The sequence below is a fragment of the Nelusetta ayraudi genome, unplaced genomic scaffold, assembly GCF_046127955.1.
Source record: "Nelusetta ayraudi isolate G7.1 ecotype Tasmania unplaced genomic scaffold, CSIRO-AGI_Nayr_v1 ptg000016l, whole genome shotgun sequence".
Classification (NCBI taxonomy): domain Eukaryota; kingdom Metazoa; phylum Chordata; class Actinopteri; order Tetraodontiformes; family Monacanthidae; genus Nelusetta; species Nelusetta ayraudi.
Window position 1 is genome coordinate 2715840 of NW_027466066.1, and position 26817 is coordinate 2742656.

Consider the following 26817-nt stretch of genomic DNA (forward strand, 5'->3'; position numbering starts at 1 on the left):
ATGTCTTTGTCAAAAGGCCTCTTTATCCAGTGACAAAAAAAGAACATGACCACCTTGAATTCAAAGAGAACGTATCACTTTATTCAAATAATTGTGTGTTACACTTTCGGGAAGACTAAGTCCAATTTCATAATGTTCATCACCTAAAACACGGTCATCTTTTTTTTTTTCTTTACACCGCGGCCCTTGTGTGTATTATATTTGCAATGTATATATTACACATGAATAAATACTCTCAAAACAAATGCATGATCCATGAACTGAGCCTTTATGTTCAGCTTGGTAGCGTTCAACATTAATTTGGTCACTTTTAACAGGGTAACTGTCGTCTGTTGTCCTCCGGCTCATAGACGAGGCTACGCAAACACTCTCTCCCTCTTTTACACGCACGCACACACACACAAAAAACATATGCATAAATAAGGTGTACAGGCTTCTCTTCTGTTCAAATGCACCCTCTCCACACACTTTAATCGCAGGCAGAAGCTGCTGTGTCAGTGTGCACAGTGTGTTTGCCACTGATCTCTGCCCCGGCGGGGAACGGTAGCGAGTCCAGACTTTGTCTCCCACCAAGAAGCTTTTTTGCCGTCGTTGCCGTCCGATTTGCGGAAGCACGCGTTGCATTAGTTGAACCCGCCCCGGACGCTGATAAGCGTGACTGTATGATAAAACTGTGGAATGCGTGTTGGTCAGCATTACATACCGTACAGATTGTATGTGAGTTGTCCACAGTGTCAAGGTCCGTTACGCTTTTTTTTTTTGTCTGTATTTTTTTGATTTGACCCTTTTTAAATGAGAAGCACAGTCAGCAGGAAGTGGCCGACGGCCTCAGTGGTGCTGATTGGACGCGGCTTGTGACGGACGGGTGACATCACGGGGGGGAGGAAGGGTAGTCTGTTGGTAGCATCGCGAGCAGTTCGCTTGTCCACTTGTCTGCTCCGGACAGACGTGGGTGACTGCAGAGCAGCGGGGAAGTGTACGCGGCGGGGGACAAAACACGGAGGGGAGCCGAAGCCGAAGTTTTGTCAGACGGTCAGAGGTCACTGGCACTGGTAGATGGACTGGACGTACTCTGGAGGGAAGTAGCCCACGTGTCCGTGGCAACGGCCCCGCCAGCGCGTGGAGTCGGAGCAGTCGAGGAGTTCGATGACGTCGCCGCGAAGGAAGCGCAGCTGGGTGGGATGGTGCGGAGTGAAGTCGAAGAGAGCGTGGGCGTGGTGGGGGCGCTGCAGGGGGGGAAAGAGAGAGAGAGAGCGAGAGAAAGAAGAGCAGGGGTGAGGATTGGAAACAAACAACCAACTTTGGACCGGCCATCTTTTCAGCGATTTTTGTGATTAGACTTTTTCATTTCCGCATCTGGCCCAAAGTGGAAGACGGGTTTAGATCTTCTCTTATCTGATCCTGTTTCTGAATGAATTAAAAAAAGATCCTGAATCTGATTCAGGGTGTTTTCATTCAAGAAGCTTTTCCCCCCCTGCCTGCAAACTTTGTGCTTGCTCATACTTATCTGAATGTGCATTGCTGCACTTTATATGAGCATTTAAGTGAGATGTGTTTTTCCCAGATGATTTTATTTAGGCTTTTTTTTTTTTTTTAATCAAAGCAACAAATGGTGGTGGGAATGACCAAAGACCCAGTAAAACATCTGATTTGAACCCAAATCATGACGAAGAACACAACATCTTCCATATAAGACCGCCGTGCTGCCACGTGAGGCAGCAGGGTTTCTAGATTTTATTGTAAATGTCACAAATCATCACCAAAGAACCTCAACATTTCTGCAACGTTTCTAAACACTGACGCGTTGCCACTCGTCACATCAAGAATACCTCACATGGTACACTGTTGATCGGCCCTTAGGAAAACCATGAAACACTGATCAACTAAAGGACTGGAATTGTTTTCCGTCCACAGCAGCTTGTCGAACTGGAAATCCCACGTGTGTGCTCAAAAATTCCACCCTTAACATTAAAAGGGCCGAATGACATTGTGTCCACTTAATTGGAAATGTGCTCTTCGTGCCCTTAAAGTACATACATGTTTTATTTATCTTTCTCATTTAAGATTCATTCAGTCAGAACCTGGTCAGTCACTCCGTTCGTATAAATTATTAACGTGACTGACGAGTCTGAAAAGAGAGCGACACACGGGCTCAAAAGAGTGTTGACGAACCAAGAATAGATGATTGACTGAAGAAAGAATATCTCAAGTCACTGCACTGCCTGTATAGAGTTGTGCTATGTATTTGTTTCTGATTCAAAAAGGTATCAAAGCACTGTTCAGAAAATGGCTTGTCGCCACACGTATTGAGGTCAGAAGATTAGTGTCCCAGGTGCTAAGATGATCGCTTATCAGATGCCAAAATGCTACGCTGGTGCTAAATCAGCTCTGTTAAGAACTTTACGTAAACACACTCAAACAAACAATTTTCATCAGCGCAGGACAGAAGCTTGATAAAGAGCAGACTCGTGTTCTCGAGAGTGCGACGCTACACTATGCTTAGTGGCTTCTGGTTGAATGCGCTAGATCTTTGTCAGTTCTAGACAAACAGAGACGACACAGCACGTTCACCTATGCGTTACACTTGTTCAGATCTGGCTCTGGAACGTGGCGTCGCTCACACCCACGGCTGGAATGAATGTGAGAAATGTGAGAAATGTGTCAAAAATCAAATGCTGTTTTCTTTGCTAGCTTGACACACGGTGACTGTGCGTTCTTTGCATCTATTGATTATCATTGTTTTTGTAGGACCTGTCCTCACCAGCTACAGTTTTAATGTTCAGGTTTATTCACGCAAAGCTTTATCATGGAAGTCAGAGAGTTGGACAGTTCACAACAACTCTGTGCACTGAAAACAGTGCGCTCTGATGTTTGAGACTTGCACTTCGGTGAATTTCTTCTGTCCCCGCGTCTTTTTCTGCAACTACACTGACGCTTTTCTTCCCCCGGCCTCCTCTGATCTCCGTCGACTCGCCAAGTGAAAGCCATTCCGGGAGCGGCAGAATGAAAGTGGCTATTTAAAGGAGAGCGTCATGAACTTAGCTAACCTCGCTCAGCTGTCAGCTGCTCCCTTGGGGAGAAGTGGATGTGTTTTTTAGACTTTGATGCCGCTCCGAGACGGAAAGGAATTCTAATGTTATTGCGTTCTTTTTCGCTTCTTTATGCCCCTGATAAGGGATGTTTTGGCTTCCCCTTGTGTTGACCAGTATCGCCAGTGACATGTGAACGCTATCAACCTTCTCCTCGCGCTCTTATCTCTGCTCATTTTGCTGATCCTGTGCAGGCCTCCTGCTTGTGTGCGTGCGCAAAAACTCGTCCTGTGCATCCTGTCTACTTCTTGAACATGCCTTTGCATGCGAGGCCCATTTATCGCAATGGTCTTAAGTGTTTTTTTGTTTTTTTTTAAAAGGGGCCCTATTATGGCAATTTCCAAATTTTCCAAATTACATTTGGTGATCTGCTTCCAATAATAAAGAAGGTTTTATGGTCAAAAAAACTCCTACTTTGAGCTGTACAGGCCTCACAAAACCAGCATTTCTCCCACTGCCTTGGGACAGCCCAATCTGTTGTGATTGGCCAGCCGCTCGCAGCATGCATAAAGCTACCAGCCCCTTGAGGGGGATCAAAGGCCAAGATACTAGGTGCAAACCATGGTCCTTGGCTCTAGCGGGGAAGATGGTTAATAGCTTTCAGGATCAGATCTGCAGATAGTCCATATGACATGGAAAGTCAAACAAAATCGGGCGGCTTGCTAACATGGATGCCATCCCATCCCATTGAGAAAAGTGAAAGTTGTCATTTTTCGTACTCTATGTGTTAGCTCCCCTGCCAGTCACACAAAAAGACAATCAGCCCCCATTAAAAGACCTTATTGCATGTGTATATATATTTAAAAAAAGATCCATTCTTTTCATATGGGGTGCGGATAACACAGTGTGCACCGTCCAACCCCACTGATTGGTCACGTGTGGTGCAGGATCTGGCCGAGTTCCTGGCACTGGCACGCACGGGAAACCCTGAGCCCCCTCTGTCAAGGGCCTTGGAAGGAAATGAATTGGATCTGCTTGCATCAGCACTCTGCTGCTGTGTGTTCATTGTCCCCCCCCGCCGCTAGTGTGAGAGCAAGCGTTGACAGTGGAACAAATTCCTCATGCACACATACCCACACCCACACATACACACATAGTGACAAACACATGGTATTTAAGGCAGAGGAAATCGGCTGTGACACTTGAAAAGGTATCAGAGACTTCCGCATGAGCGGGAATTTGGTTTTGAACAGGGATATGGTGAGGGTGTGTGTGTGTGTGTGTGGGGGGAGCAGAAAAAGGAATTAGTTCCTGTCCTGTTGTGGGAAGATAAGAAGTGATCTATGTCCGTGTAATGAGCTGATGTGAAATTAGCTTTGGAGCCGCGGCAAAAAAAAGACAGAATGGCACGCGAGCAAAAAAAGTGCACTGTAATCAGATTAAACTCGCCCTTGTCTGACTCGGCTTTAATTACTGACCCATATAGCGCAAGACGAGACAACTGTGATCATCCGCTGGTCTCAGCAATGATGACGAAGAGACTGAAAGAACAAAAAAATAAATAAAAGTTGGTGAGGAATCAGTGGAGGGGGCACGTCCCTGAAATATTTACAGTTGTGGTTGGAGTTATTCTAAGTTCTCCTTGACTCCGTCTCCACGGAGTCATCAAGGTCCGGGGTGGTGGTGGCGGGGGGGCAATTTGAGAACTGGTTCTCCCCTTTTTTTGTGTTCGGCGCTTTTGAGTCCCAGCTTTGTGTGAAGAGAAAAGACAGAACGGCCTTTGTTAACTGTCAGTGGGCGCGCTATTAATATTTCAGACACGGCGCGCTCACACACAACATGGACGCAAAGATCAAGAACTCTGTGGGAGTGGAGGTGCGATGCAAGGCGGCAAGAGGTTCACAGGTTCCTGTCGAGACGGTCCTCTCAGTGAGCGGAACATTAGCGAGACAGTGTTGTCCGCCGAGTGGGAGGCAGAGTTGTGTTGCTTGAAGCTGATGGCGGTGTTGTGCCGATCAGCTCTCAGACGCGTTAATGTTTACGATACCAGTCTAGTGTAGCCGTGTGATTGTCAGTAATGACAAAGTGTGACATTGTGTAGCTGTGATTTGAAACACAAAATTGAAATCCGTTGTATGGCACCACACGAGCATATGGGCCAAGACAAGTTCCTGCAGATACGCAGACGGGCTTAAACATAATTGTTACAGCATCGAAGAACCATTTGGTTCCACGCGAATTGGTCTAATAACTCAGCCGCCGCCGTGGTTCAGCCGCCCCCGCCACCGACCTGAATGGCTGAAGATCTGACTCATAATTCGCATTGGATTTTGTATTTTGTATTCTGGATTGGTTCTGCGGACTGAAATGAAACCTTTTTCAAATTGAACGCAAATGATGAGGCTTCCGCATATTTAACCGTACTGATTTCAAATTCAAAGCTGAAAAACACAAATGAGTGGTACACAGCTGGCGCGTGCATGTGGAAGTGGCCCTCTCGATGCGTGATCAAATGTACTTCTCCTCGCCAAAAACGCCGCACTCCTTCCATCCAGCTTGTTGGAACGCGTTCCTCTTGTTTAATCATTTAATATTATCTCTGCGTCTTAGCCCCTGAGGCGAGTGACCTCATCAACAAAATAAATGAAAATCATATGGAGCAGCAGAGTACAGCAACGTACAATGCTTTTCCCCCCGAGGCCACGTTGCCGCAAAAGTACACGCCAAGCACCCTCAGCACGCCACCTATAGCTCGGAGGCCCGACGCCGTGCACGTACATCTCACAGTAAAGGCAACGCGGTGATTTAAAAGCACAACGACGGACAAAGATCCCCCACACGGCAACTGAGCACCAAATCCGTGGGGAAGCTGCCCTTCCCGTCGAGACAAGTCAAACATACGATAATCGCGCAGTAATATATGACAATGCAGGCGAAGGAGCCGCAGGCCTTAAATCCATCTTCAGATCAGAACCCATCCGTGACCATCTTAACAGCTGTGTCGCTACGACTGGCCATACTCCGGTTCGCCATAACAAACAACATGTCCTTAAGGATGGCACAGTACACATGGAAACAAGCCCCGCTCGCTGGCACGCAACCCCTGTCACAACTTGGTACTGACGCAGAGCAGCAAGGTGACCCATGAGCACGTTGTGCAGACCTGAGGCAAAGGATGTATGTAATACGGGGATTAAATTTGAATATGCGTTGGATACCGCCGATTAGATAAGAAGAGGTCCGACCTTGCCTCTAATCACATCGAAATAAAATGTAATCATGTATCGCTGGAGGAAGCCAGAGGAACGCCAAAGCGAAAGGTCGCAACGTGGACTTTTGCTCTGAGCGGCGGCAATAAAGGTTTGACTGGGCAGTCACGATCAGGATCACATTTCGGACAGATTGTCTTGGACGTTCAGCTTGGAGGGCTTCGAGTGGGATGAAAGAAGGCGAAGAGTTTGGTGCGGGGAGGGCTCTTGGATAGACCGCAGGAGCAGTTTGTTCAAATGTGGGTCACGAGTCAATGAAGGGGAAATATTATTACCCAATAAAGGGCCACACGGAAGTCGGGGACCGAGGCGACTCACGCAGAGACTCAATAACTGTCATAAAATGGAAAAAACGTGTAAACAAATCGACTATAAAACAAAGAATTTACAAGACCCAACGTTGTGACGCTGTGCTATTAGAGGCTTTGTGACATTGTAATAAAAGCCCATAAAGCATAAAGGGCGAGCAGCATGGCGTCCTTTACTAAAGGTTTTACAGGGCTCTTACTTTGCACACGCTTTCTAGACACCCTGGTAAACCGGTACTTCCAGTGACAGCTGTGGGAAGGAAGGATTATTGAGATGATGAAATGGCAGTTTTGCATTGTCGTTCCCCGTCTTTTTAACAGTTAGAAGGTCAGGACACCAGTTCCTCGCGCATAAATAATAATAAACCCAACAAAAAAAAAAAACTGACAAATAAAATTCAGTCAACTGAAATATGTTTTGAATCTATCCAGCTTTTAAATCGAATGCCACGGTGTACACGTTAGTTTACACCGTGGCATTCGATACGTTTTCCATCTCAACAGCCGCAGGGGGTAAATTTGCACCTGCTACATCTGCCGTCTGAACATACTGTGCTGCATCCTCGGGGCGGGGGGAGTGAGAACATGTTCAGTTGTGAGGCGGGGGAATGCTTGTTCTACGACAAAAACCTATTTTTAAGATTAAAACCTGTCACGCTGTCAGGTAAAAAAATAGAAAAGCTAAAAAATAGGCAAAAAAAGGCAACGTCTAAAAATAAAATAAAAGAACCTTCATCAAATGACAGAAGAACTGTTTATTTGAAGGACCGGATTTGCTGAGGAAGAGCTCAGACATCATGACTAATGAAGGTAGGCCATCCTCAAGAAGTCCAAAAGTATCGAGAGGCTTTTTCGGTTTTAGCATTTCAAGACTTGACGAAAGAAAAAAAAACGTGTCTTTTGTATTCATGAACGGATTTGGAAAAAGAATGACCCTATGATAACGCGAAACATACCAACCTAACCCTCAAGAAAATGGGAAATTGTATTCTTCATTTTTATTTAGAGGCATGGTAGACTAACCAGATGCTAGCTGTGGTATGTAGTGAGTGAACAGATTAGAGAAAAATGCCACGAAAACAACCAAAGCATAAATAACGCATCACTAAATAAACAATTTCACCCCCTTTTTGATCAACATGGATGACCCACACACCCTATGCCAGTAGCCGCCTGTTCTCAGGTTCCAGTGGTGGATGCGTGTGATTCATTTTAGCGTGTAGCAGTTAGCGCAGTGAGGCCAACTGCCTTGCAGGTGCGGCTCGGCTGCCACTCCCATTGAGGCTGCTGCCAGGTGGATGGCAACACCTCTGCTCAATGGCACCTTCGCTCTAACCTGGTGTCGCTCATATTTACTGTTGTGCGGTTGTGAATGTTGCCCCGCAGCATTACTGTTCGGGGTTAGCGGGTGTGGTCTATGTTAATTTTTAAAAAAAAACCCCAAAACAAAACGGTTTGTTTGATCTAAATTCAAATCCAGCGTGAGTCCTATGGTCCAATAAGTCACCGCCTCTTTACCCTGTTCATTCATTGGCGCCTTGTCTTTGCTTTCCTTTGCTCCTTGCCCCAGTTGAGTATTTGAGTCAGTTCCAAAACAACACCAACCACAAACTTCACCTGTTGCCACATTCAATGGGCCAACGCACCGTGCATTGTAAAGCCGTGTTTGCTCTTTGGTGGCTCTGTTTCGAGGCACAAGAGTCGATGAAGGGAAAGAAAAGGTTAAATACATAACCGGCTTGGAGACTGGATCTGCGGTACCGCAATAGTTGCAACTATCTATTGACACAAAGTGAGGAAACAAAGAAGGAAAAGCCTTTCGGAGGGAAAGTTGTGTTCTCACCCTGGCGAAGTGCTCGGGGTCTCTTAAGAAGACCGTCCTCTCTTTGGCGATGCTGTTGCAGTGGTAGAACTCCACCAGCTCGTTCAGGGAGGAGAAGAGCTCGTCCCACACGTAGTACTGACTGCAGCGGTCCTGGAGCACCTTGAAATGCTGGACGTGGTCCCCGTAACTGTGAAATGGAAAAGAGGAATGAGATTGAAGCGATTCTGCCAATCTTTTCTTGACGGAACAGAAGAAAACAAAAATGTTGAGCAATAGACGGTCCAACACAACGCGGCAGACTCCCTCAGTCTTTTCGTTTCTATTTTTTTTAAGCCGTCTCGTCACAAATTGCCCGGAGCCCACATTATATTTGGACCGGGTTTTTGGGTTGTGACCAACAGTTGCCTTTTTTCTTGGCCTTTAGTCCTGAATGCTGCCCCTTTAACTCTGCAGCTGTCAGCTGTTGGGGCTGGCATGTGTCTCGCAGCGGTTCCCGTTAATTTAGAGTCATCGCTCTATGTCAGGTCTCATCAAAATTTTTGAGCCAAGACCACGGCTAAAACGGAGAGCAGATGGACGAACGGGTCATGCGCACGCTATGTTGGCCAAGACGAAGGATAAATCTGTGCTTCTTTTCATTGAAAATACTTGAACGTCGTCGTCGAGAAAATAGAACCTTCAGGCACAGAGGCATGGTTCGTTTAGTGGCGATACCGCAAGATTTGGAATCGATCCGACACTAAGTAAATAAGAGCTCAGTCTTGCTGATACTGATGCAATCCAAGTGCGTTTTGGATGCATCATCAAATTGCTGATGACATTTAATTCCAGGACAATAAAGTATATGGGCGTTAAAAGGTAAATAAAAAACACTCATCTACGCCATTCAATGCCTTTATTGCCCTGAGAACAGCATTCAATCTTCATGAAGAATGGCTAGTTTGCATCTCAACTGCATCACAGTTGAATCTCAACTATTGGTTGATACTAATATTGATCAATCAATTGGTATAGACATCATTTGGATCCTCATGCCCAACCATTTGCATTGCTGGCAAACGTTGGGCAGCTGCACAAAGTGCTGTTCCCAACCCAGAAATGAAATGGAAAATATATTCATTGCTTATTTTATCTGAGACAACTTCCTTACAACACATTTTTTTCAGTGCATCTTTTTTGAGACATGCAAGATAATCAAATTTAGCCCAAGAAAAAAAATAAAAATAGTGATTTATGCACATTTGACTGCCCAAAAGGCATTTCATGAGTACTGATACACTGGATAACACCTTTTAGGCTTTGGATGTATTGCTTTTGATAATTTGGCTTGGCCGAAGTGCAGGCTGGGACCTGCTGGGACCTGCGTCCTCGTGCGTTCAGTATTGCCTCCCTCCCTCTTGTGCGGTGTCGCTCAAAACAAAAAGCCAAACGAGCAAAAGCAAAAAATAGGCCCGGCATTTGGCATCAGCGCCTTGTTGTTCTGATTATTCAGCGCACGATGAGTAGCGCTCGGCGGCAATCACACCTGCCCCTCCTGTGCGCTGCGCTCCTCTGCGCCGCGGTTGCTAAGTAACTTTTCCGGCTTATCTTTAGAAAAATCTGGACGGCGCGCCGCCGTTATATAACCGGCCGTAATGTGCATCGGAAGTCGATGCAACTCCCACGCCTTTATAAACACGTCACTCAGGTAGGTGTGCACTAATGAGGGCTGAAACCTCGGTGCCAGTTATCCTGCCTTTGTCCTTCCAGGAGCAGAAATGCAGCCGATTTCCTTCAGTCACTGACACCATTGTACAAAGTACAACAGAGTGAAATAAGCTGTGTTTGGTGGTTGAAGCTCAGGAGAGCTAAAGGAGCCCAAGTTTCCTCTTTCTCCCTGGCGACTGGATGGCATTCAGCTACACCTCCACCCAGACCCCTCTTTGTCTCCGAACTCTCTTTCACCCTCAGCCGTGTTATGTTCCCATTCCTCTCCCCGGATAAAGGGCACAGGGTGAGTTTAGGTTGATCCATCCACAGCGTTAACCAGCTTAAGCAACAGGACTATCTGTCTTCCCTTTCGCATTTCTTGCCTCCCCCTGCGCTGCTCTCCGTCTCGGCCGCCTCTGGTAATCTGATTCACACAGCACACAGCAGTTCATCTCCGACTCTGATCAGCCCTGCCGCTTTCCCTTGCCTGTCCTGTGCTGTCTGCTGCACCCTACTGGTTGGGCTGTGCTACTGCTGCCAGCCGGGCAGCTTTTTAAACTGCAAAAAAAAGAGTCCTCTTCTTCTCATTTGGTCCGTTCCCTTCTGAGGTGGCCGCAGCCAATCACCTTCCTCCGTCCGACCCCTTCTCTTCTCACACCAACCGATTCAGAAATTTCCTCCAGGCCTCCTTCCTGCCTGCCCGATCCAACCTCAGCATCCTTTCACCCAAATATTCACGTCCAAACATCCAAACCATCTCGGTCTGGACTGTCTGGCGTCATCTTCAATCAAAAACAAGCCAACGTTCCTACTTTATGTAATAGGAATTGTTTAAATAGATAGATAGATGGGTAGATGGATAGTTAAATCAGAGATCAGTTGAACGCAGGAGAAAAATCCACTCCATTTATTCCTCAGAGTCTCGATACAACTTAACAGACTCAACTAAAATATTCATGTGGCAACACTTTCAACCACAACAGCACATCTTTACACTCTATTTGCCCTGCGGTGCAAACTCCACCACTGTACGACCGAGGCCTGAAACGCAAACAGAGTCCAGCGAGACCCAGAAAAGCACAAACGCAGATGATACGATCTCCCCTCTGCCGCGCTGTCATTTGGCACCGTTGTAGGTAAATAGATGATAAAATGTGCAGGCTTTGCCATCGGAGGCACTGCTTTCGCTTCACTTATTCCAGGTTAAAGGTCACGAGGGGGGTCCCGAGCCAAACTCTGTGCCTCAGGAGCACAGCGGCAGCATTTTTTTTTTTTTTTTTTTTGCGTAGGCGAGGGAGAAAGAGAGAGCGCTGCAGGAAGAGAAGATGAGGAGGAGGTAAAGCAGATGCGATGATGATAAAAAGCATCTTTTATTAATTATTACCCAGAGAGCTGGTGTGAATACCACAGACAGCATCTGTCTTACACACACACACACACACACACCCAATGCCCTCTCATCTCCCTGATCCACTGTAATTAAGGCCGGCGGCGATAGAGAGATTATTTTTCTTCTTCCAAGTAGCGCGAAAGCAGGGAGAGATTAGATGATGGTGAGAAGGATTGAGCAAAAGAAAATGAAGTAGATGTCGAGATTGAACGCGGCGACCGATAAAGGGATGGAGCCAGCCAGAAGTTTATTTTTATAAACTGCGCGCCCGGCACAAACTCCAGCTGCTGAAAGGTCAGCCGCTGTCTCCACCCGTCTGTTCTCACTTCCCTCATCCCGTCATCCCTCCACCTCTGATCTGCGCTTCACTTCTCTAAAGCCGCGGCAGACGTTTAAAAAAGAAAAAAAAGAAAAAAAGAAAAAGCGGACTCTACATGTCAGTCGAGCGCTCTCCTTCTCCTTTCAGCTGTTCCCTCCAGGGGTGGCCACAGCCAGTCGTGTGTCTCTATTCAACCCCGTCTACATGTCTTCCGCCGCTGCATCCATAAATCTCCTCTCTGCTCTTCCTCCAGGCCTCCTGTCAGTTACTGCCTAGTAAGGCCGTTTCATTGGAATACCATCCTGTCGAGAGAGCTTGGGGTCGCGATCGAATTAGTGACCAAAATATGTCCCTCGCTGGCAACCTTCTTCTTAGAAAACACAACTGCTAACTGGTAACACAGTCAGCCATGCAGTTTAAAGTAGGTCCCGTTAATGAGTTCCATTGAATGTTTTTCAATTGGGCGAAGCATTACATTTCTTTTTTTAGGCAGGGGAATGGCTACATAACGTTATGAGTCCTGATTGGCTGTTTTCGGCCCTGCAATGAACTGTCCGCTAGTCCAGGGTGTAACCTCCGCCCTCACCATGAGACACCTGCGATAGGCAGCTACAGCAGCGGCAGAACCCTACAGTGATGGAAAATAGATGGACAATATGGCTTTGTTGCGGGCGAGTCTATTGAAAACCATTGTTTATTGTTTTTGGATGATTGACTTAGTCCAAGTTTAGTCACACTGGCGTGTTTACGGGTCTTTTTTAGAAGTGTGCCTCTTCAACACAATAACTTGTTGACACCTTACAAAAGCGGTGATGACACACTCAGCCGGCCATTTAACTGCGTGTGCTGGTGGTGCCTTTGTGTCTGAATGGGCATGTTTGTGCGTCACTACCTGAGGGCCCAGTGAAGGCGTTATGCTGTGTGCGTCAGGAAGCTTGTGTGTCGCCTCTGCCATCGCTGGCTATCTTATGTGTGTTTTTTTGTGCTTGTCATCGTGGCGTCTGAGCGATTGAGAGATTTGACCCCTCCCGCCTCAGCCGCCACACATCGCCATCAGCCTTTTCGATGTAATCGATGGAGCAGAGCGAGGCCAGGTTTGTGTGTGTGTGTGTGCGTGCGTGCTTGTGTGTGCGTGCGTGCGTGCATGCGTGCGTGTGTGTGTGGGTGTTTGGATGCCGCGCCGACGGAGCGGGTGAGGGCGAGGATGATGAAAGAGGTTTTGGCGGGAGGCAATTTTGTTGAAAGTGTGTTGATGGTTCAATAAAGCTCTCAGACAGAAATGAAATGAGTCTGAGAGCGGGAGATAAAGTTTCGTCTCGGGGTCAGTTATCCTCGTCCTTCTTGTTAAAAAAAACAAAAAAAAACACCAACAACCCAGGAACAAAAGACCATGCCCGCCTGACACGGCACGTTGAGTTTATTTTACAATTAATCTCAATATCCTCTCTCCTGACAAGATTGGCAGCGTCGCCATCAGCCTAATTCTCGAATGATTGCCTTGAAGCTTTGGCCCGCAGTTTAGAAATCATTAGTTAAATATTGATATTTTTATTATTATTTATTTAATTTTTTTTAGCTGAATTTGTCAAAGTCATCAACGCTTCAAGGGAGGAAGTGAGACAAATCGAATCAATTTAGCTAGGAACCCCCCCCCCCCCCCCCAACAGAACAGAACCGACATGTAATGGTGCATTCCATTGCTTTGACACTGAACTACAACTTATGCAACACTGACAATTGAAAGTCAGAGAAGCCAAGATGGACGTGATGGTTTTGCCGTGACGTCACAATCCAACACACGTACGAGTAGATATTGCGTTAAGGATGTACTTCGAAGAGGCCGTCACTTTAGAAATGACGATTGAGCATCAGGGAAACTCCAAACATGCTCACCAGGAGTCGGAACCATAAAGCCTTGAGGAACCAGGTACAGACCACCACAACCAGACCATCGCAAGGCCTCTGTGCCATTAAAGGACAGCAAGGCTTTTAAATAACTTGTAGCCCACCGGTGTGACCGCATATTATGTGCCGCGGCGTCACCCAACCTAATGAGGAGAAGAACAGCGGGAAACGGACAGAAAGGCAGCAGACAAAGGCAGACTGTAGAGAGAGAAGCTGGAGAATTAATCTCCCGCTGGGATTACTGGTCCCCTTTCAGCTCCGCCGCCGATATGAGAGGACGTGAAGAAAAAAAAAAATTAAACGTTTAATCATCACCCACTCTCCACCTGTCAGAAAACTTTCCTCTAGTCGCCGCCTACCTTAGTCTGCCTCCGTCTCCCCTTCTCCGTACGCCTGGCCTCCCATCACAGTATTTATCTGCACTGTACGAGTGTTTTTGTTGTAGGCTTGAACAAAAAAAAATCTTAACTGGACTGTTTAAGTCATCACTGCTGTTTAGATTGAAGCCCGAAGCCAGAATGAAGCATTCCTTTTTGTTGCTGCGTTTTGATGAACATGACAATGTTTTCACGTCCGCGGTCAGATTGATTTGATGCAGATTAAGCCAACTTCAACAGCAAAGCCAGATCGTTGAGATTTCAAGTCTGTGATCTCGCACGTCCAACTTGAAAGCTCGAACTTGAATTTTTTTTTAGCCGTTTTTTTTTTTTGCCCTCTGACAAAAATAGGAAGCTTCAAAAGAAACACAGAGGAGGCCAAGAAAAGTTGGTGTCTGCAAACAGAATGAAGGCCACTGCTTAAGGGATTAGTGGAGGGCAGTTTTATCAAAACTGGATGGTATTTAATAGAAGGACTAGGTCTTTGTGGCGGTTAAGGAGCTTTCTTTCTTCCTTGTGTCACCAGTCACACCGAGATGTTTGCATGTCTGTGATAATTTATTTCCTTTTAAAATGTGATGGATGCAGCATTTGACTCATCATTTCTAATGGGCTCCGTTGTGTTCACGCAATTGGCCTCTAATCTTCTCCAAAACTGCTGTTATTGGATTTGAAAATGCACTGCTAAAAAAAAGAATCCGAAAAGGTGAAAGCAGTGGAGCTAGTCGCTTCGGACATCATCCCTCGTGCCCACGTGTACAGTAAAGGTCGCGGAAGGCCTTCCCGACAGTGAACGCGGAACCCAGTCTGCATTGTTAAGAAATTAACTGTGGGGACAAAAAAAAAAAAACATAATGCAGCTGGGCAGTTAACATTGTTGTCCTTTCGGCACTAATGGTGAGCGATGAGGAAGCTTGAATGAATGAACCGCCTGACTCAGCACTTCCTGTAACAGCCGCTGGGAGCCTGAGTCATTGACACCAGACGTGGTGTTAATAACGGTGGTTTCCACAGAAAAATAGAAAGATTGCAATCCAATCGCAGTGAGGGAAATATTTAAGAGCCCAAAAACTTTTTTTGGGGGGGGGTCATGAGATGGGATTGGTTCCATAAAATGAAGCCAAGACCACGTGTCTTCCGTTTGAATGACTGTAAAGATAATGAGAAAAGTCTAAGTACAGGTATTTAAGTATTCCATTGCTGCTAAAATGTTAATTCCGTGCAAACCGTGGAGTGGAATGTGGAATCTGTGTGTCTAAATAAATTATGGGACCACTTGACTCGATGCAGATATTGGAATTGGATCAGCCACGTCTGTAATGTAAATGCAAAAGAATTCTTATTCATAAACCAGGCCGTGGTCTTTTTTTGTCTAATCAGTGTGATCAGGAAAAATCCTCTACTCGCCTCTGCGGCTTAAGCAGGAAATAGGACGATTAAAAAAAAAAAAAAAAAAGTACCAGGAACACAACTACACTACAACCCGACCAAGTCACATCCACTCTTCCAGTTTCTCCTCGCCCTCCGACTTCCAGCGGCGTCTTCTGGTGACTCACAGTTGTTCAACAGAGCCGCGGGGCTTCCTGTGAAGGTGCGAAGATGGATGTTGCCGGCAGAGGTTTTGCGCAAGCCGAAGCTGGAACTTTACATTTCCGAGAGACCAGCGGCAGGGTGTGTACATTTCCCTTGGGTGAGACGCCAGCGACAACAAGGAGAAGCGGGCAAGAGACGCAGCTGCGACGGCGCGCCGACTTTTGTTTGTGTCCTTAAGGCGCGTGTCACTCGGTCTGCTGCTGCCTCATCGCCAACTGCTGCGAAAGCTGAGCGAAGCAAAATATATTCCAGCCCCACCCACCCTCCTCCCCCAACCCCCCACCACCACCACCGGCTAAAAGTGTGGTTTAGGCATCATTTTGTTCCACTTTCCAAAAATAAATGGCGAAATAACCCAGCGGGACCGTTTCACCGCATCAGACTAAATTTAGTCCCAAGCTGCACGTCCGCTCATGGTCCGCTTAAAATAACTTCTAAGCACACCTGCCAAAACGAGTCTGCTGTGTTGATTCATTTATTTATTTTTTTAACCACCAAAGCCACAGATAAATAGTTCGGGGAGAATTTATTGTGTCGTCTCTCGCCTAGTTATGCATTTTGTCAAAGAAATTAACGGCGTGAAAGGATTTTTCTTTTTCATATGGTGATTTCAAATTCTAATACAAAGACACAATGCAAAGAGGAGACCTTTTCTTTACAATGGATCCCGATTCCAGCAAACAAACGGTTTCTCAGAATGAATGTTGTGTCTCTCCACAACAGCACTGGCTGAGAAGCTCACACACAACATGCGAACCGATACGTTCCAGTCAGTTGCGCTAATTAGCCAGTTGCTGCCTCACACACCAGCTAGGCTTTTTTTTTTTTTTTTTTTTTTTTTTTAAGTCTCCCCATCTGGCTTTATTTTGTAGGAGGGGGATTTCGACTGAAACATAATAAAATTAAATTAAAATAACTAGTAATTTTGTCGCAGATTTCTCAGAGCGGTTGGTGTGAAGAGTTTAGATCCCAATATTCAGCTGTTGTCTGTTTTGTTATTCATCCGATGTCTGATGTGCATGATTCAGACATCGGTGAAATAATTTAAGACTATTTGAATTCAGCGTGGCTGACGGCGTCTTCACAAAGGGCTTGAACATCCTGAAAAAAAGGGTATCTAATGGCAAATTCATGCCCTGAAACTGTAAAAAAAAACAAAAAAAACATTCTGGTCATGATGACACATCCTATGCATAATGCTAATTAAAAGGTGAACGCAGGGTAGAGTTGACAGAATCATCATCCCAAATGGACCGCGATGCTAATGTGAGGCGATGCAATGTCAGATTCTCACACGACAGCCTTCGGAGCGCCCGGACGGGGTCGCGCCGAGTGTGAAGTCTTTCGCAGCTCCTGCTGTCACGTCGTCTCCTGTCGGACGGCTCTCGCATCTCGCACTATCACCTGACCCACTTTTCAAAACGGCTGGGCCTTCCAACAACAGCCGCAACATCGACGACAGGCGGAGTGAAAAATCAGCTTTTTACCCCCCTCTCCCACTCAACCTCCCCCACAAGATAAGTAGCATCATAATCCCCTCGGCCCCCTTTTAGCTGTTTTACACACTTAATTTCCCCCCCTTTCTTTTTTTTTTTAAATTTGCTCGTCACAGCTTGCTGCTTTCATGTGTCGAAAAATGCATCCAAAAAGGCTTGTCCCAAATCCCCCCGGGAGGAGACGTATCGTTCCCAACCGACAAATCCGTCGCTCAGCACCCCGCCACCACCACCACCACCACCATCAAGCTGAACGCAGCCGCGGGGGGCCAAAAACAAGAGCCGGCGCCCGCTTCCAAGTCTGACCTCCGGTGCCAAAAGATTCTGACTCCAGACCTCCGACGCTTCCCATCCCGTCCCGTCCCATCCCATCCCGCCACCTCCAGCCCCTGAGGCGGAACCCTCAGCTGCAACCCCCTCAACCCCTCCCCTCCACCTCCCCAACAAGTCGACCGACCGGGCCTCTGTCAGCCGCTCCAGATGCAGCAGAGTGCCAGGCAGGATTAGCTCAACCCTCCCGGCCTCCCGGGGTGGAGGGTTTGGGGGGGGTGGTATGCTCGCAGACTCTTCCTCTCTCTTTCTCTTCCCCCCACCCACCCACCTCCAGACCTTACCCTGGTTTAGCTTCCTCCTCTGAAGGGCCGCTGCCGTCGCCGCCGCGCCCGCTCAGCATGAAAAATTTAACCAGTTCATTAACGGGCGACGGCGTGCGTGGCGATGCGTGTGGCCGTTCCCGCCGAGCAGTGTTTACGTTGCTGCGCTAATTGAATTAGATTGCGTCAGGAGCGCTCGCATGAAGCTTTGACGCTGCCCCCCTGGGGAGGGGGTTTGTTCAGTGTAACGAGAACATGGATCACACAGTACCGTACGCAAGTGCTTCACACTTGATGGCAGTCTAGTCAGTGCAGCTGTGAGTCCGCCAGTTGGACCAACTGTGCACCTTCTGTCTGTTTTTTTTGTTTTTTTTTTACTGCCTTTCATGACGGAGAGCTATTTGGGCTTCGGCTGAGTTTGGACACCAGTCGGACAGAATGACAGGTTTTTCTTTTCCCTGCCGGAAGAAGGAACAGGTCGACCCACAACCCCCGAAGCTGCTTCCTGAAGGTGACAACAAATGGCAGCGCGCTTGCGCGTGACGTCCGGTCTAACTAGAAGGATTGTCGCCCCTCATCCATGAGCGGGATTCTCTCACATCCGCTTCAAAACTTGCGCAACTCCTCTCAGGCTCCATATTTGCTTGGGAGAGGAAGAGGAGCAGGCGATTCAAACTGCGGCAGTGTCAGCTGACACCGATGCATCTGGCAGGTGACGCAAGCTGCCGACAACTTTGGTTAGTTTCGCGCCTTTGTGTTTAGGACGCACTTCCTCAATGTTGCACCTTTGGCTCCACAATACCCCCCCCCCCTTTCCCAAAAAAAAAAACTATCTCAGAAATCACTGTAGAGCGTGTGTATATGTGATTCCAGTTCCCATCATGTCTTCCTGCACTTTCAGTGATTAAGGTCCTGAAAGATTTTAGCTGTTAAAGTAGTTTTGAGCTGTAGGCGCGGCAAAACAAACCGACTCCCTGTACAACCTTCATGCTCTCTGGTGTTGCGAGTGTTGCGGGTTTTGTTGTACGTTGATTCCACTTGCTTCCAATCACATTTTATTTTGTACTTGGTTATTGACTTCTTATTGGTCGGTGGGCCTCTCCTTGGTCCATATATTCTGGCTGTGATGTCGGCACAGTACCAGCAAGAGGATTGCTCAGCGTCCCAGAGACACGGAATTTGTCAGAAGTGTAGCATAATGACAGCTAACGTGGTATTGTATTTGTATCTGTCGTTGGTTTAGTTGATAGCCTAAGCTAACGTGCGCAAAATCTACTCTTAGCTCGTTGCGGTGCCTACGAGCTGCCCAGAAAAGCCTCTGACCAGAATCAACACCAGCAATCAAAGAGTGTTTGTCCGTACTTCTATTGAAAACAGAATGAAGAATGAAGTACAGCGGACAACGCAAGCACTGAAATGCAAGGGACTTTGTTGTGGACAACAAATGATGAAGTAATGACAGCGTTTTGGAGAATACACTTTCGGCTAGCTTTTTAGCAGGCTACACTTGGTTGGCACCAAGGACGGTCGGTCCGCTGTGATTTGTTGTGGATTGATAGGCATGTTCAGTGGAATTTCTTTTGCATATCTTCTTCTTTGGACGTGCAAAAAAACTGAAACGGATGCAGTACCTGACAGACATGGAGAACTCTCCGGGGGCGCTCTCGCTCTCTCGGACCAGAAAAGCTCCACATTCTCTGTGTCTTAGTCGGCTTTCGGCGACGCAGCGAGATATACGGCCTGCAAACCACCTGGAGAGAAGGATGAATAATAGAAAGGTCAGAAATGATTGTGTTTTGCTCTGTAGTGCTTTTCATCCTCTTTTCCTCAAATTTCACCCCCCCCCCCCTTCCCCCTCCCCGACCAGATGGAGACAACAACTCCCTCGACTTGACTGAAACTTTAAAGAAAAGCACTTGACAGCTCAGCAGATCAACGCTGGCAGAGAAGTTTAAAAAAATAAATAAATAAATAAATAAATGAAAAAAGGTGGTGGGGGTTGTTGAGGTAAAATTAGCACATTTGTGAAGTTATTTTTGTCTGCCGCCGTTCAAAGATGCATGCAAAACAAATCCCAAAATACCAGATTCTAGCTGTCAGCCGCGAAGCGGAAGTAATCGTGTCATGTGTCTTTCCTTTTCCTTTTTTTTATTTTTTTTTGGTTTTTCCTGCTTATCGCCGTTGCCTGGCAGAGCGGTCTGCTCGCGTGCAAAGGGCTCGCACAAAACGTCCCCTCGAACCCACACAACTCTGCCGAGACGCCCACAACTTGGTGCGGCGAAGGCAAATGCAAATTTGAGTTTTTTTATTTTTTTATTTATTTTTTTTTTTTTATTTATGGCCGTGAAGGCGGCAGAGTAACAAGACTTAAACCCTGCAACCCCATGTGGGCTGTGTGTATATGTGTGTGTATATCAGCGCTCATTAACGAGGCAAAGACGTTTTAATAGCCGTGTTGTCGGTTCAGGGTTCTGTCACCGCAAAGGGGGCGCTGAAAAAAAAAATAAAGAACCCAGCTGGTGCAGGAATGTCTGATGGAGATAGGGGGAGTACCAGCATGTTCACACACACACACACACACACACACACACACACACACGCTTATCGTGTGTGATTACGTAAGGCGGCCAGTGAGTGTGTCCCTCTGGGTGGGCTGCCTTATGCCAGAGTGCAGATGTCCAGCGCGCAGCAGAAAAGCCCCCCAAGGTTTACGCAGCGCGCTGATGAGCCAGTTAGATAGACCAGGCCTGGATGTGTGTGTGTGTGTGTGTGTGTGTGTGTGTGTGTGTGTGTGTGTGTGCGCGTACTTACGCATGTGGCCGTAGGTTGATGTAGTTTTTGGGCACAAAGCCTTTTCTGTTGTGAAGCTCAGCTGTGTACCAGTTAGGGTCGTCCTCCATGTTGGTGATCTGCACGCGCACACGCACACGCACACACACACACACACACACACACACACACACAAACTTAGGGAATGACATATTGCTCGTAATGATGTTGACAGAGGCCATTATTATTGGCTGAAAGGCCACTTTCATTTCTCCCAGACTCACTGTTTCCCTGTCTCCTCGCTCTCCCCCTCATTATCTGCTGCCGCTGCGGCGGATTTCATTCATCTGCGTGAACTCCTGACCCTCCACGGCTTCCACAGCTTATGAGCGAGCGTCGAAAACCCAGCGGCGAGAGAGTCCGGCGCCGTCGGGAAGTGACGCCCGCCTCCTCGGAAAATTCTTTCATTCGCGCGTTTACTCATTTCAGCCCGGAATTAGGCTTTCATCAATTCGTCTGTGTGAATAAGTGGGGTGGTTGGACGGGTTGGGTCGGTACATAAGCACGGTGTGACCCGTCATAACCTCCAGGGAGAAGATCGCATTTTCCTGGTGTCGCAGTTAACCTCAGCTTTCGCACCTCCGTCGACCCTGAAGGCCGACTGAGCGTTCGGCAAGTCATTTTCCCAAGAACCTGGAATGACTTCACTTCGCTCCAGCGCCTGCGGTTGGCTCTCCTGTCTGTGCGAGGACGGCGCGGGCTAAAAGTCTTCACAGTTGGCTACACAGGTCGGCGCTGAGGGCAGCCGAGGACGGCCGGGAACTGAGCGCCACCGACTTCCAAATCTAACTTCCCCATCTTTCCTCAGCCCATCAGCCTCCTATTTCTTTTTTTTTTTCACTCTGTAACCCAGGTGCGTTATTTCTTGACTTCTTGATATTGCCTCCGTGGATCGCTGCGACACCTTTTTTCTTTTTTTTTTTTATCAAGAATGAATTATTCATTTTGTTTTATTCTGTTTGCTTGTAATTTGCCCGACTCACTGCCGATTCAAAGATTTCTATTTGTGACGCGACGGCAAACAAGCAAACAAGTGGAACACGGCCCGGGTGGGAGGACTTGAACGTGACGGTGGTGGGAAGCTGCTGCGGAAACGTTGCCCGTCTGATGAGGGAAACGAAGAAGAAGAAGAAGAAGAAGAAGAAGAAGAAGAAGAGAAAAAAGTCGGCCTGTCTCGACTGCGCCTTGGGGAACTTCATTTCATGCACCATCTAGTTTAATGGATGCGCCGAGCTTTTGGACGGGGCGCTCTGAAATGCGTTGGGGGGCTGGGGGGGGGCACGGAGTGATTTACTGTTCGTGGGGTCGATCACTGTTGAGTCACGGATGCTGAATGATTGCCCTTTAAATCGTTTGGGCTGTTTCCATGTTGGATGCGCTTTATTTATAGAAAAGACAAGGCTGGCCTTAAAGAGCACCGCAGTCGCTGTGCTTTCTCTTGCCTGTAATTTGTTTGTCCTGCGCCACGTTCGAGAGCGTCACAATCACCGCCTTCCGCCCTGAAGAAACTTGTTGCTACTGAAGTGGAGAGATGCCCTCTCGTCTTCTTGTTCCCTTCTTTTTTTACAAACTGGCTGTTTTGTAAAACTGCCTAGGCTGTAAAGTCATTCACATTCATCTCACAGGGGTAAAAAATAAGTAAATGAAATGGATTTAAAAAAAAAAAGAAAACTAGTCACACCTTTAAGGAAGCAGCAACTTCATTGGTCTGCCTAGTTACCTTGTTCAGCCATAATACAGATTCACTTTCCCACTCTAATTATTAAGTGTCTATAAGGCTACAGTGAGACGTCAGACTACAGGCAAATGTGGCTCAAATTCCATTTTATTTGGGGGGGTCGATATGGAACCTTTATCCGATCTTTACAGCACAAACAGCACAATTATGATTATTTTTTTTTTAAAGATGCCACCCAGGCCATTTCCATATATGGTCCTCATTCCGATACTTATCAGATATCTTGCACTGTGACTACGGTCTGAACGTCCAGATCGCATTTATCCGACTTTTACGTCATTGAAATGCGATAAACATCACAATTCTGCACCATTCTGGGCAATTCTGGGCGGAGCTAACAGATTGTGTCTTGCCGTGAGAGTGTTTCAGAGAGGCGATCGCAGCGATACTTGAACGCTCTTCTAGGCATCCGGCTCTTTTTTAAATCTTTTTCTTAAAATCATTTTATCGTAAACTTTTGTTTTAGAGAAACTTTGTTAGTTAGCTGCAAACCCGCCAAGACAAGATGCCTCCTTATTTACATCCGTAAACACGGTACCTCTTTAGTGCGTTCGGGGCAATTGAGGTTCTCATGCAATTCAAATTCAAAACTGATAGTTGCAGTTAACATGCACGCCAAAAAATATAGGATTGTCCGAAGAAGAAAAAAAATCCGAACTGTGCAGTAAGACCCTGCCCTGCTGAACTTAGTCTAAGATACCCTGCATGCGCACAAGAGTCTTCAATAATAGAACACAAAAAGTACGCATCTGAAAAATCCAAACTGCGCTCTTGGAGCGAATCCCTCCACTCTGCGTGGCGAGACGCCGGCGGTAATTACGGAGAGGCCGGCCGCCTGCCTCAGACTCCCGGTTCAAATCCCAAACTGACGCGCGTACGTGTTTGATATTTGCAGAACAATGAACGTGCGCGTGCCGCTGGATCTCTCCGGCGCTCCAGTTTTCCCGAAAATCCCTCGGCCGCGACTACAAACGGAATACGAGAGCAGCCACGTTGCCGTTTATTGTTTTCATCGCGCGTCGGCGCCGCTTGGCCTGATAGAAGCTGCTTCTGTGCCGCCGCGACCGTCAGGACGGTGTAGAAATTATTAAGTGTTTTTTTTTTTTGTTTGTTTTTTTTGCCAAAGTCACTCCCTGCCTTATCTGTGCCGGCGGGACGGCGTGAAACGAGAGGTTTTCAGACGGCTGGAGCTGCTGTGAATAAACAACTCTGTAAGGGGTCTGAGGTGGTAGCTTGAGAAGGGTGGCAGATCAGAAACTAACCGATACAATCAGCTTCCTAATAGTGTTTGCGTTTTGCATGCGTGCGTGCATGGAGTTATTAACAAGCCTCCAAACCAGACCGCAGGTTTCACAGCGACGCACAACCGGAGGCAAGACACAAAGTGCACAAAAATACCAGTGCTGCTCATGCTGGCCGGTCTAATTTTATCAGGCAGGCTGTTATTGTTTTCCTTTACGCACTAATATCTGAAAGACCTATTTTATGGACACACATACAGAAATACAGAGGGTGTCATACTTGTTTGTCCTGTGAGTGGTGCCGCCACCCGCTCCTTTCTCACAGGAAATCTCACAAGCTATCACTTGAGAAAGCCGAGACCTTTAAGTTTTTGCATGTGGAGCCGTCGATAATTTTTTCCTCCTTAATTTACCTCAGCTTTAAATATCAGGAAATTTTGTGCAAAAATAATTTGGGCAAGCTGCCATTGTGTTTTTCGCTCATCACCGCAGGTGACAGCTCTCTGGGTTCGGTCTGGCTCATGAATTTGCAGGGCATGGAAGGACGGAAGCGAGTATAAATATTCTAAGACGAGAGAAAATCTTTTTGCCAGCACACTCGGACTGCGCTGGCTGGAAAAAAAATCAAATTCAAGACACAAAAAGTCTTCAGTCTAGCCCGGTGGAATTTAAAAGGTTATTCCAGCGAATGGCCTTCAATCAAAGGATCATTTCAGCTGCTATCTGTCTGTCATAATCGTCTTCCTTTAAGCCCGACAGATTAAGAACGTTCCTCAGAGGCGCCTCTGAGACGCCCGTTTGAATGGATTTCACTCAGCGGAACCCTCCTAAAGTGGTGCTAAAGTCAGCGAAGTGATAAAAGGTCCCGCGATTTGCAAAATTCACTTTAAGCGTTCCTTTCTACCAGTAGCATGCCGACGCCCTGTCACTGAACCTCCCGGAAATGAGAAAAGTCCGCCGTGCGCTCAAACAGGCCGTGGTGGGACTCGGCCCTTTGTGATGTCACATGAGCCGCTGACGCCAGCCCCAGCCAGGTTTTCCTTTCACCACCTGAGATTATATTGCAGCCCCTTAAACAAAACATGCAGAGGGTTCAGCAGCGTAGCGTCAGCATTAGCGGGAAGCTAAAGCTGACCCTTTATCCAGAAGGCTGTAAACACAGAGCTACATCTGACGCGCTCTCAAGATCTGCACATATTCTGGTAGACCTCGGATGAAAGCTAAAGATCCTGGTTTGCAGTGGAAAAGCGACGAGCGCCGCCAAAACCAAACATATCCCTGGGCGTAACGGCCTGCCAGTCAGCTGAGCCGTTAGCCAGCGACGTGTGATCCCTGCGTCGGCAATTTGTTTGCTTTAAGACAGGCGGGCATCTGGCGCCGCGGTCTGAAGAGACGCACGCCGCTGTTTAAATCCAGGATTTGCCGCTGACGTTTGAGAAGCGCAATTTTCTACGACAATAATTTCCAGCTGTGCGGGGATCTGCCTAAGGACCGCGCTCGCTCTCGTTAGCCGACGGGGCAGCGGCTGACGGCAGCTGCTGCGGCGTCGCAGAACTCGCTCGTGAGGGGGCATTACGTGCTTGAAGGCTCACACATTGTGACTAAACCAGACATGCCAGTAGTTGGGATTCATTGAACCCCCAACAAGAGTTCCTGCAGGTTTTCATCACTGTTTGCTTCTTGTAGCTGCTCCAGTGAGAAGGTGTCCGATCATTGTTTTTGCATGTACAATGTTTTATCGCATTTGCACGATATTTTGGGCCCCTGTCCGATATACGCTCCGTCATGGTGGATGAATCTTTTCGTGAATTTGCCTGTTGTAGTTTTTTTTTTTTTTTTTTTTTGTGACGCCTGAAGGCATCTCTTCCCATGTGACTCAATCCTGCTTTGTTGAGCGTAAGACAAACAAGTGACATTTGCCTCAGAACAACAAGCACGATTGGCTGATTGTCCAGCTGTGCCCGCTGCACAGGTGTACGATCATTTCACTGAAAATACGACAATAATTTTGTCTCCGGTAACATCAACCTACATTTTCCACCCCCAGCAGCGCTGTGTCTGCCTGCAGCTCCATTAATTTTTAAGGGGAAATCGCAACCTAACAGAGCAAGTGTGCTGTCAAGTACGACTGTCAGCGACTTGACGCTAACAGTGTTCGGTTTGGAGTCGATCGAATTGGCCGATTTGACGGACAAGGGGGGAAAGAGGGAGAAATACAAGCTCGTGTGGTGGAAAGTGTTGACATCAGTGAGTCATTGTTCTCTGTAAGTTTTGCGTGCGGGCAAAATTCTTCACCACAACGCTAACGGTGAAAAAACGAAAAGAAATCTGCAATGACATGAAGAAAAAAAAACCACAAGCACAAAGCGTCACTTTCTTCAGAGAGACGAGAGGGATGGGATCTTACCTTCAGCATGTCTCCCTTGTTGAAGCTGAGTTCATCGCCCTCGGTGGCACGGAACGTATAAAGTGCCACTGCCTCCATGCCGACAAAACCTCACACTCTCACTCGCACTGGCGCGCACACATGCATACACCTGCAAGAGTCCTCCCCCCCTTCTTCCCCTCGACCCGCCAACCGCCGCTCGCACTTTGGAGGACGACGGGGAAAACAAACAAACAAACAAACAAACAAGAAGAAAAGAAAAAGAAAAAGATACAAGGAGGAGTGAGGAGGAGGAGGAGGCAGTGGGATGAGGAGAGGTGTAAAAAGAAGAGGAGGAGGAGGAGGAGGAAGAGGAGGAGGAAGAGGAGGAGGAAGAGGAGGAGGACGGGGTCTCGTACGGCCGCTGAGCCAGGGAGCGTGGAAGATAGTCGGAGGCAGAGGGAGATCAGCCAGGGGAAAACCACGACTCGCTTCTGCTGCTGCTGCTGCTGCTGCTCGGCAACACTACCATGAGTAACTCAGCGAGAGAGAGAGAGAGGGGGGGGGGGTGAGAGAGAGAGAGAGAGAGAGGCACTTCCTGTGTGCATGTGTACAGTTTTTTTTTTCTCTCACAGAGTTGCTGTAGCGTATGGTAATCCGGTGTCAGTCAGCCTTGTGTGTGTGTGTGTGTGTGTGTGTGTGCGTGTGTGTGTGCGTGTGTGTGTGCGTGTGTGTGTGCGTGTGCGTGTGTGTGCGTGCGCGTGTGCGTGTGCACTCTTCCATCATCTCAAAACACCTTCAGTCTACGGTGACGGCGAGCGCACGCTTTGTTTGATCCCCCCCCCCCCCCG

The 26817-nt window shown here is 47.4% G+C and overlaps 2 protein-coding genes across 3 annotated transcripts in view; one reads left to right on the forward strand and one right to left on the reverse strand.

Moving 5' to 3' along the window:
* Nucleotides 1–26817, forward strand: part of epn2 (epsin 2) — a 60658-nt gene that overhangs the window by 3943 nt on the left and 29898 nt on the right. The gene's annotated exons all lie outside the window — the stretch shown is intronic.
* grapa (GRB2 related adaptor protein a) lies at nucleotides 60–26370 on the reverse strand. Of its 2 annotated transcripts, none has more exons than XM_076023859.1 (5): nucleotides 26009–26370; nucleotides 20605–20702; nucleotides 19425–19544; nucleotides 8450–8618; nucleotides 60–1226 (listed from the first exon to the last, which is right to left on the reverse strand). In XM_076023859.1, exons 1-5 carry the CDS (start codon nucleotides 26084–26086, stop codon nucleotides 1041–1043), a joined length of 651 nt encoding a protein of 216 aa, XP_075879974.1. In that variant the 5' UTR covers nucleotides 26087–26370; the 3' UTR covers nucleotides 60–1040. The 2 variants fall into 2 exon arrangements, with proteins under 2 accessions (XP_075879974.1, XP_075879975.1); XM_076023860.1 differs by lacking the exon at nucleotides 60–1226 and adding an exon at nucleotides 4588–4778.

Coding starts and splice junctions, on each gene's coding strand:
- grapa (XM_076023859.1), bottom strand. CDS start 26,086: ATGGAGGCAGTGGCACTTTATACGTTCCGTGCCACCGAGGGCGATGAA. Junction 19,545..20,604: donor ATCAACCTACGGCCACATGC/GTAAGTACGCGC, acceptor CCTTCTCTCCAG/GTGGTTTGCAGGCCGTATAT. Junction 1,227..8,449: donor ACCCCGAGCACTTCGCCAGG/GTGAGAACACAA, acceptor CCCCCCCTGCAG/CGCCCCCACCACGCCCACGC.